Source organism: Stenella coeruleoalba, assembly GCF_951394435.1.
Source record: "Stenella coeruleoalba genome assembly, chromosome: 3".
Taxonomy (NCBI): domain Eukaryota; kingdom Metazoa; phylum Chordata; class Mammalia; order Artiodactyla; family Delphinidae; genus Stenella; species Stenella coeruleoalba.
The window spans coordinates 164,769,189-164,780,187 of NC_137148.1; the positions used below are offsets into that span (position 1 = coordinate 164,769,189).

The window sequence follows — 10,999 nt, forward strand, 5'->3', positions numbered from 1 at the left end:
ATCGTTGAATGGGGACAGTTTTGGGAGAAGTCTTTTAGAAGAGAGAATAATTGTTGTTTTCATGTGCCGGGGTTGGGAGTGGGGGACATGAGCATGCTCCAAATGTGAACGAGAAGAGCAATTTTTTGGCGGAGGGGCAGGAATACATGAGAGGGGGCCTGGCAGGGTGTCCATGGGGGGGAGGGGCGGGGACAGGAATGTAGTGGTCCTCAGGGAGTAGCTGCTTGTGTTGGCAAGGTCTTTGTGTAGGTCTCTGGGAGATGGCGTCAGTGTGAGCCCTGAGGTGGCCCCTACCTGCCGGCAGGGGGCTTTCCGGAGGGGCGTCACACCTTCCTGGACTCCGGAGGGAAGGAAGCGAAAGTTTCTTCTCGCTCTCCGCGGGCCCCCCCCTGGACGCCGCTCCTGAAAGCGGGGGTTCCAACCAGCTCTAGCGGCTGGGAGAGGGAGAGCGGAGGGGGCCTGCCAGGAGGGTAAGGCACCACCCACGCCCGCCCGCTGGCCCGGAAAAAGCCGGCTGAAGTCTTGTATAGAGATCCTGGCCCCAGTCCTTATATGGGCAGCCGGAAGCGGCTAGCGCGCATGCCCTACGTCATTACTTCCAAATATAGTTGTGGAAGTCTGGCAGATCTAGTGGCGGGAAGGTTCGCGCACCAGTGCGGGGGTGTGTGTGTGTGTGTGTGTGGCGGGGGAAGCCTCCCCTTAAAGGGCCCGCACCACGAGTGAATGGAGCTGTTCGAACAATTCTGCATTTTCTGAGGAACTGGAATTAGGTTTTCTTGGAACTGTAGTGCGTAGCGGAAGGTGGGGCCGATGTTTTCTATCTATCTGCTCTATCAGTGCTTGGCTCAGTTTCTAGGTCCTATCCCAACTCCGCCTCCCGGGAAGCAGAGGCGGAGAACGTCTGCGTCGTTTGGGGGACCGCAGCCACATGTTCACTCGGGCTGTGTTGCGGCCGGGTCCTCCGCCTTACGAGCTCCACGCCCATCGTGGATTTCGTGCCAACGGAAACTGGGGTGGCGGAGGGGGGATGCTCAAAGAGGAGCGCAGAGATGGCAGCCTGGGCTGCGCTTGTGTCTGCAGACGTCCGCCGCCCGTGTAGTGGGCAACTTTGCCCTAGAGCCAGCCAGCGTGTCCCGCTTTCTTAACTGCTTCCAAACGAGGGGAGTGACGGGGGCTGGCGGACGCTGGAGAGACAGGAGAGCTTCAGGTTCCAGTGGTCCCCTTTCACCGCCGTGGCTCATTTATTCGTCTAGCAAATATTGGACGAGTCATTCTGCCTCGGTTTCCTCACCTGAAGAAATAAGATATAACTACCCTCCGCGGAGTGGAGGTGAGAGATCAATGAGATGTTTGTGAAAGGAAAGCCTTTAGCGCCTGGCACGTAGTAAGAGCTTAGTAAGTGTAAGCATCGTTATTGATTAAAAAAAACAAAAACAAGACATTAATTAGGCGCCTGGTAGATGCTAGGCACAGTTCCCACGGGGGATCAAACAAGACATTAATTAGGCGCCTGGTAGATGCTAGGCACAGTTCCCACGGGGGATGTATCAGTTAGAACCCAAGTCTTCCCGGGTGCGAAGGGAAACGTGCTGCCTACGACCCGCAGGGGTCTCCAGATGCAACCCGTGGGTGGACCCTGAGCCCCACCCACGGCGCCTGTCCCCTGGGCCCGCGCGCGGGTGCAGTGCGGGGCCCTGAAGAAGCAGACCACCCCGAGAGCTCAGCTTGGGCTGGGGAACGCTCCTCCTCACACGAGTTCGAGTCCCTTTTCTTTGCTCGGTAAATTCCACCCTGTCGCTTTAAGGAGTCTTTCGCCTCAGAGCTGTGGAAAGCCCGGATGCGACTTTCTGATTGGGCGGGGCGTCTCAGTGACTTCACTTGAGGTACAAAAGGGCCCGGGTGGCGGGCGCCGGGGTAGAGCGTCCTGGCAGCGTCTCGGCGTGGGTTGGCTTGTACAGAGAGGCGTGAACGAGCGCCTTGTCCAGTGTGCACCTGCCACCTGCCCTGCCCAGCCGCGTGTCCCCGCCGCCTTCGCCCCTCAGTCAAGCAGCTATGGAAGTGCAGAAGGAGGCGCAACGCATCATGACCCTGTCGGTGTGGAAGATGTACCATTCGCGCATGCAGCGCGGTGGCCTGCGGCTGCACCGGAGTCTGCAGCTGTCGCTGGTCATGCGCAGCGCCCGGGAGCTCTACCTCTCGGCCAAGGTGGAAGCCCAGGAGCCCGAGGTGCCCTTGCCGCCCGCCCGCTCCCCTGACCCTTGCCTGCACCCGCCGCGGGAAGCGGAAGCCGCAGCAGAGGTAGCGCCCTGCGACGGTGAGCAGCCCTCTCCGGAACCCATGGACACGCAGGAGACACCGAGAGCGGAGGAGACCCCTGCCCGCAGTGCCCAGCGCCCCGCCAAAGTCAGCCGCAAGCGGCGGAGCTGCAGCCTGAGCGACGGTGGGGACGCTGCACTGGTCCCAAGTAAGAAAGCCCGCCTAGAAGAAGAGGAGGAGGAGGAAAGGGCCTCTTCGGACGTCCTTGATCGCCTGCAGCCCCCTCCGGCGCAAGCGGAGGGCGCATTCCCCAACCTGGCGCGTGTCCTGCAGAGGCGCTTCTCCGGCCTCCTGAACTGCAGCCCCGCCGCGCCCCCGACGGCGCCGCCGGCGTGCGAGGCGAAGCCGGCTTGCCGCCCGGCGGACAATATGCTGAACGTGCTGGTGCGGGCCGTGGTGGCCTTCTGAGGGTCCGTGAGCGGCGCTACCAGAGCCCAGAGCGCGGGCCGAACCGTCGGCCAGAGTGAGCAGACCCAAGGCGAGGCCCACCCCCGGGGGAGCGCCCGTGGAAACCGTGGAGAGGGGCAGCCGCCCTGGCTGCCGAGATGCCCTGAGAGGGACTCTACCCACGGGGTGCCGTCGCCACCTGTGTGCAGCGGCGACACCAAGAAACCTGAGCCGGGGGCGCGGGCGTCTTCCCCCAGACCTGCCGCGCCCACAGGTGCTGTCTTAACGGACTGGGATATGGACCTTACGCTCTCCTTCTGGGACTTGGAGAAGGGAGCTTTGGTTCTTTAAACTCCTCAGGGTCGTACTTTATTTTTTACTGGGGGCTGTGCTGCCCTTTCAAGGTTTTTCAATAGTTGGTGTTTGCGTTTCCAACCTCGGAGAATTCCAGGCACTTCCCTTCCCCCTCCAGTGACATACTTGTGCAAGCGGTCATCGTTGCGTCATGGGCAGACGTGGGGAGCTTCCTGTTGTCTTGCGTGGGTGTGAGGCCTGGGAGGAGGATCTGGGGTGTGGACGCCCAGGGGAATGGGAGGAGGGCGGCCTGAGTCACTTCGCCTCCGCGTGGTGTGGGTTATTGCCCCGAGCCCCTACGCCTTCGGGGGCAGAGGGCAGATCAAATTTCAGGTTAAAATTTTTCTCATCTGGTGTGTGAGAGGTGGGAATATGTTGACAGTCTCAAGCTTGAGCCTCCCTCAGACCTACAGACACAATCAACCCAGACGTTCCTGGTATGAATCACGGAAATGGGGGGAGGGGGTTGTTCAGAGCGCTGTAAAGCTGAGCTGGGATCAGTTGCTGGTGAGACTGGGCCAGTTTTGGGGGAGGGGGGTTCTGTTTACCTTTACTGTGGTGGATTCTGTTAACTCCATCTGTCTGGCCTTTTTGCTAGAAATGCCAGATAGGAAAATAAAGACCATTTGAAGAAAAAGTCTGTGGAGCCCGTCTGGTTTTCTTCCCTGGTGGGGGAGGGGCAGGGTTAAGGGGTCAGGAGCTGGCTGGCGGCTTGCTGGGGCCCCAGAAACCGGTCTGACCGGCTACCACGTGGGCAGAGTGGGCGGGAAGGGGCCGGGCGCCTTTTCTTTGCCAGAGCACTGAGTGCTGATTGCCTGGTGCTCTGACCTTTCCTTAACCCTCTCACGTTTGGGGGTTCCTTGGACATTCTCCTGTATTTCTGGCTGGGTCAGAGTGCTTTCCGAGTTCAGACGTTTGGGGGATACTTTGGGTACTGTGCCCGCAGCAGAGTCGGGGGACCACACCTCCTTTGGAGACTTGAAGGATGTCTCCCAACAGTCCTCCCCCCCCCCCCCCCCGCTTGATTAACTGAATCAGCAGGGATCCCACAACTGGGGTGGAACTGAGGTGAGCTTTGGAGCACACTTTATGCCCAGTTCCAGTCCCTGGCGGTATAACTGTGGTTCAGGCTAGGAGGTGTGCTCCCAGCCTCAGTTTCCTCATCTGCAAAGTGGGCCTCAACAGCTTCCCTGCGAGGCTGTGGGTTTAGAAATTCCCGTGGGAGCGCTTTTTTGCTTTGGCCCCACCCCATCCCCAGGTTAGCCCCCCAGAGAGGAGGAACCCCTCACAATTTCCCCAGTGCTGGTTTAGGAGAGCGTTTGTAGATGTTGCACTGGGACTGGGGGGTGGGGGGTGGGGGCTGTTGGGAGGACAAAGGAGCCGCAGGTGCGGGCGGTGAAGGCGGCGGGAGGCGCCGGGAAAGCTCCCGCCCCGCCTCCAGACGGCAGGCTCCGCCACGGCTGGCCTCCCGAGACCCGGGGGACCTGACCCCGAGGGTTGAGGGAGGAGGGCGCGGGGGAGGGGAGGCCCCGCCCCCGAATGCCCGCCCCTGGCTCCCCTCCTGCGTCGTTCACTCATCGCACTCCCTCCTCCCTGCCTCCCTCAGGGCCCCTCAGGGGAATCTCGCCTCCACCGCAGCCCGTTTCCCTCCCGGGAAATGTGAAAGACTTTAGTGCCGCCCACTCGGGGGACCGACCCACAGCTCCGCAGTGGGATGCTGGGGGACTGGAGCCCCACACCCCTCGCGGTAGCTCAATTCGTCCGCGTGGGGGCAACTCCCTCGAGAACCTGGCCCGGCCCCGGGAAGTCCCCGGCGGCTGGGGAGGGGCATCACTGCGCATCCTGTCGCAGGAACCGCCGGGCGCTTCCTTCCACGGGAAGCTGCTTGGCCGACCCCCGCCCCCGCCCGGGCCGCCTGGGGGTTTCCGGTACTCGGTCACTGGGGGCTGAGGGCTGGAGGTGATGCTGTGGGAGACAGGCCAAGTGCCCCTCACATACATCCGCTTAACGTATACCCTTCCCCAAGACCCCATTTCACCCATCAGAAGAGACAAAATTGAAAATTTGTCACAACAGTCGACACTGATGAGCCATGGACTTTCCACGCCATTACATGGCATTGGATTATTGGGACAAGCCCTCTAGGGAATAATCGATTGGACAATAGCTGTGAAAACTAAAACTGTCACAGATCTCATAGCCCGTGGATCCCCACGGAACCTCAGGCCTGGAAAAAGAGGTTCCAGAAGGGTATTCACTACAGCATTGTCCAAAATTGGCACAAATTGGGGACTTCCTTGGTGGCGCAGTGGTTAAGAATCCTCCTGCCAATGCAGGGGACATGAGTTCGAGCCCTGGTCCAGAAAGATCCCACATGCTGCGGAGCCACTAAGCCCATGTGCTACAACTACTGAGCCTGCACTCTAGAGCCTGTGAGCCACAACTACTGAGCCCGCGAGCCACAACTACTGAAGCCTGCGTGCCTAGAGCCCGTGCTCTGCCACAAGAGAAGGCACCACAATGAGAAGGCTGCTGACTGCAACTAGAGAAAGCCCGCTCGCAGCAATGAAGAACCAACACAGCCAAAAATAAATAAATAAATTTATAAAAAAGCACATACAGCAGATATTCACTACTATATATAAAATAAACAGCAAGGACCTACTGTATGGCACAGGAAACTATATTCATATCTTGTAATAACCTATAATGGAAAAGAATTTGAAAAAGAATATATATCTAGGGACTTCCCTGGAGGTCCAGTGGTTAAGACTTCGCCTTCCAATTCAGGGGATGTGGGTTCGATCCCTGGTTGGGGAGCTAAGATCCCACATGCCTCAGGGCCAAAAAAAACCCCATAAAACAGAAGAAATATTGTAACAAATTCAATAAAGACTTAAAAAAAAAGGTCCATCTATGTCTATATATATCTCTGAATCACTTTGCTGTACACCTGAAACAAACACAACATGGTAAATCAACTATACTTCAATTTAAAAAAAAGTTGTTTGTTTTGAAAAAAATAATAAAAGCACATACAGCAATACAAGTACATGTATATGTATGGGAAAGTGTGTACAGACACTGTGCTAAGCCCAGAGAGCTGGAAGAATGGTTCCTCACCCAGTAGCTCAATGTGAACGAGAGCTCCCCTCCCAGCTTGAGTCTGGTCTAATGCTAATGATTTGACAGGGTTGATTCTTCCTGCTTTCAGGCCCCCACACTCACACTCCCACCTCACCTGTGATTCCTGCCTCAGGCCCTGGGTCCATCTCTGTCTATACTCACCCTTAGGTAGGCTTATTCAGTCTTAAGGCCCTAACTGCTACCTCTATGCTGACTCCCAAATTTTGCTCTCCATCCTGGACCTCCCCCTAACCTCCAGACTTGTCTGGCAAGTCCTCTCTCTCTGTCTCCCCTTGAGGCTCTAAGGTATTCCAAACCTAGCAGGACCTAAAGAGGATTCTTGCTGCTTCCTGCCAGCCTTTCACCGGAGGAGGAATCTTCCTTGACTTCCCTTTTCTCCTTCCTTCATACCCCGTCCAGTCGCAGGTGCTGTCAACTTGACTATCCATCCCACTCCAAGCTTTTCCCCATCCTCATGGCTCCCACCTTGCTGTGAGCTGCCTTCACCTGTCACCTGGGTGAGGGCAGTGGCTTCCTCCCTGCCCTTGACGCCCACAGTCTATTCTATGCAGCAGCTGCACTGATCTTATAAAAATGCAAACGGGATCATTTCACTATCCCAGCTTTCCTCTGCTTCATCTACACTGGCCTCCTTTTTGCTTGGAGAACAGGACAGGTGTGTTCCAACCCCAGGACCTTTGCGCCTGCTGTTCCTTCTGCCTGCAATGCTCTTCTCCCAGACATCCACAAGTCCATCCTCACTTTCTGCTGAAATGTCACCTCCCTGGGGAGGCCTTCTTTGGCTACCTGATCTAAAATAGCACCCCACTCTGCTACCTACTCCTTTACCCTGTTCAGCCTTCTTTAGAGCACTGCTCACCTCCTGAAAGGATGTATTTAAGTTCTATTTAGCATCCATGGCCCCATATAAATGTCAATTCCATGAATGCCCAGCCCAGTCCTGAGTAAGTGAATGAGGTTGGCTGGGGTAAGCAGGTGCTAAACGCTTAATATTTATTATCTCATTAATCAGTGGCTTCCCATGGCTCTTAGAATTGAATTTCCCAAACTTCAGGCAGTTGAGGGTCAGGATTTTTGTCATATCTGCTTAACAACAGTACTATTATTTAAGTAATAGATATTTTAAACTTAACCCACTTGTCAATCACTCACCATACTTAGAAGGTAACAGTGTATAAAAGTTACAATGAAAATGAAACACTGTCATAAGACCCTGCTGAAACAGTAGCCAATGTTAGGTTCCAGACAGCTTCCTTTGTTACAAAGGAAGATTAGAAAGGTTAAAGACACATTATTGCCAAAGACGATCCTTAGACTAGCTGAAAAGGGAGAGACTCTGAGGGATTCGTTACATTATTTAAATAACATTGAATCACTTTGCCCACTGTCCCAGAGTTAGGAAAATTCTGCTTCTGGAAGAGGGACAAAACCCCTACGACTGTCTGAAAGACTCTGCTTGATCTGTGCCCAGCCCATCTCTGGCTAATCTTGCATCATTCTCTGGCCACACTGATCTGCTTTTTGTTCCTTATATTTCCACAATCTTTCCAGCCACAGGGCCTTTGTATATGCTATTATCTGCTAAGAGTCTTTTCTCTTCCCTATTTACCTAGTTAAGTCAGCTTAGCTCAAGGGCAAATCATCAGGGAACTTACCTTTCTGCCCTCCGTTTTAGCCTAAGACCCCTATATTTATTGCTGTTCTGATCAGGAACTACTTTGTAGTAGTAGTAGTAGTAGTAGTAATAGTAGTGGTAGTGGTAGTGGTGGTAGCAGTAGTATTTATCACAACTGCAATGTTACATTTCTTTCTGGGTCTGTCTCCTTTTCTAGCTTGTGGCCTCCATCAGGGCAGAGATGAATCTAGTAGATGCTTACTAAGTGTTTTTTGTGAGTGAATGATGTATTTGCTACTTTCCTTTGAGGTCGGTCCTTTTAATGTCCACTTTTCACAGACTGGGAAACCGAGGTCCAGAGAAGATTGTCCTGCAGGAGAGCAAATACGGGACAGGTCTAGTGGTGTCCCCCCCCACCATCAAGATATTCGCTCACTACGCCCACCCCCACCCCCGCCTCCTCCACTGTGTGGGACCCAAGGAACAGATGCCCCAGTTCGGACTCCGCTGAGCTGGGAAAGGGCCGGTCCACAGGTCGAGACCAGCCCAGAAGCGGCTCCCAGACCGGCTTACCCGGTTTCAGGAACCTGAGAGACGTCCACCCGCCCGCGGCGGTAAAACGCAGGCCTCGTCCAGATTGCTAGTGGCGCGGGGCGGGGACTTGATCTAGGCTGGGAAATTTAAGTCCGAGGCTGGGCCCTCTGGGTGGGTAACGTAGCCAGGGCGCGGGGCGGGGTTATCTGGGTGTCAATCACAGACGGGGGCGGGGTATGCAAATTTACCCGCTTTGCACTCCTTTCTGGGCCCCGCCCCCGCGCGCTGCACCGAGCTAAGTACTTCCTAGAGCTCCAGGTGTTGGTCTGTGACCCCGGCTCCGCCCCCTCGCCCCCAAACTGGTCCCTTCCGGATTCCGCCCAGACCTTCGGCGCTTGCCTCCCCCTCCCGCCCCAGCGCGCCCTGCGGTTGTAGGGGCGGGGTTTAGGTACGGGGCGGGGTTTAGGCGCCGAGCAGGAAGGCAGAGGTCGAGCAGGGGGTTCCTGGGGCTGGGCGTCGGCTCGGAATCAGGTAAATGGCATAGAAAAGCTGAAGGGAAATGGGGGTTGCCAGAGTTTGAGGCTCACGCTACCCGCCCTTGGCGTGGGGGCTACTGAAACCCTCCCCCATGTATGTTTAGGGGAGCCCAGAACCCCACACCGGTGTCTAGGGGAGCCCAGAACCTCCACAGCAGTGTGTAGTGGAGCTCAGATCCACACACCTGTGTTCAGGGGAGCCCAGACCTTCCCCACCTGTGTCCGGGACTGCTCTCACTAGGGTATTTCATATCTGTTTTCTGAGGCTCAGCCTAGAGGGGTGTTTTGCCCACCTGTGTCCGGGGAGCTAAGGTCACCCCAAATTTGTGTCCAGGAGAGCTGAGCCTAGGGCCTAAGGCCCTCCACCTTATGTCCAGGCCCGAACCCTCTCCAAGGCCAGCTCCCTGCCTGCCCCTTTCTTGCAGCCCCTCTCAGCAGAAATTCCCCTGGGTCCCTACCTCGCCGCCCCTCCCTGCCCTTTTAGTTCTCGCTGCCTTCCAGCCTCCTGGCCCAATCGGCTTCAGATCAGCGCCCCCTCCCCAGCACATTGTTGACTCTCACTTAAGAAGTTATCTCAGCGTTCAGTCTCGCCACCCTCCCTCCTGTACCTAGGTAGCTACCCGGGGGCCCCCTGGGGTCCTGCCTTCTCCGCCCACCCCCACTGGCACCAATTAATTTCCCCCTCAACCTGTCCACTCACATCTGGTTGCCAGCTGCTCACCCTCACCCTGCTTGCCCCCCAGGGTCTCCCAGGGAATTGCTCGCAGCTCTCTGCCTCCTTTGGCCCCCCAAATCCAGGCCACCCCGCCAAAGCACAGCGCCCACTCCCCAGCCCCCCGCAATCCGAGTCTACTAATCAGAAAAAGCCGGCGGTTAGTGCCTGCAAGAGAGATCTGAAATCAGAAGGAGGAGGGGTGCGGTGTGAAACTTCTATGTTTAGACTCTGCTTGATCTGTGCCCAGCCCATCTCTGGCTAATCTTGCATCATTCTCTGGCCACACTGATCTGCTTTTTGTTCCTTATATTTCCACAGTCTTTCCAGCCACAGGGCCTTTGTATATGCTATTATCTGCTAAGAGTCTTTTCTCTTCCCTATTTACCTAGTTAAGTCAGCTTAGCTTTCTAACCCAGAGATGCTGGGGGTGGGAGGGGTGGGGGGCAAATGGGTGGAGGGAGGCAGAAGCTTAAGTTGTACTTAAAGAATTGAGATCAAAGCCTTCCGGCTTCCAGATGGGGACTGTGGGGGAGGGCTGCACCATCCCCCCGCCAGGGGCGGATGAGGCTGAGCCCCCCTTCCTCGGAAACCCCCCGAGACTCTGCGGTGACAGCTGTGCCCCAGCCCGCGCCCGGCGGGTTTCCTTTTCCTGTGCTGGCTCTCCTGACTGGCTGGCCTGCAGTATGGCGACACCGGCCCGGCCCTTTTGAAGGAGCTCCCTGGAGGGTCTTCCTGGACGAGGGGGAGGGGGCCAGCTGGAGAACAATGGGCTTCTGTGGCTGCAGGACGCCAGGCACTTCCTGTTAACTCTTCACTCGGGGCCCAGCTGCAGAGGGGGGAGCAAGGCGAGGGGAATGACAAAACCAGCAAATGCACAGCTTTTTCTCTTGTTCCACGACTTGTTTGTGAAAGTACCTGGAAATGGTGAGATGAATGCAGACCTTGTCCTCCTCAATGGAGTCACAGGGCCTGTTTCTTTTCCCCTCTGTTGCTGAGGGTTGTACCATCAGGGGACGGGGCATGGCTAGAAATCCCGGGATCTCTGGGGCTGGGCTGGGCTGGTCCGGGCAGGGGACTCAGGTGTCCCAGGTGAGTCCAAAGTACAGCTATGTTTGCCAAGCACGGTTGATCTAACTGTCCTGCCGGGCGAGCTGGAGGTTGCGCTCCCCCTGAGCCATTCCCTTGGTAGTCTGGGCCTCAGTTTCCCTCAGTTTGGGAAGTTCTCCCAAGGGATTGACCAGAGCACAGGGTGGTCCTAGGGGGCCAGGGTGAGCTGAGCGGGGAGTCTTGGAAATGCTCTGCTCTTCCTTGGAGCCCTGGAAAGACATGTTGGGGAATTAGCCGCTGTGTTAATTGAGGCTTCGTGCAAAGTCCTGTGTGTTTACAGAGCTAACC

General features: G+C 56.3%; 1 protein-coding gene across 1 annotated transcript; it reads left to right on the forward strand.

Moving 5' to 3' along the window:
- The first annotated feature begins 699 nt into the window (after window positions 1-699).
- Window positions 700-3,610, forward strand: IER2 (immediate early response 2). The gene has a single exon (XM_079917048.1). It carries the CDS (start codon window positions 2,053-2,055, stop codon window positions 2,722-2,724), a length of 672 nt encoding a protein of 223 aa, XP_079773174.1. The 5' UTR covers window positions 700-2,052; the 3' UTR covers window positions 2,725-3,610.
- Window positions 3,611-10,999: the final 7,389 nt, after the last annotated feature.

Bases quoted from the DNA above. Each gene is read 5' to 3' on its own strand.
- IER2 (XM_079917048.1), top strand. From the start codon at position 2,053: ATGGAAGTGCAGAAGGAGGCGCAACGCATCATGACCCTGTCGGTGTGG.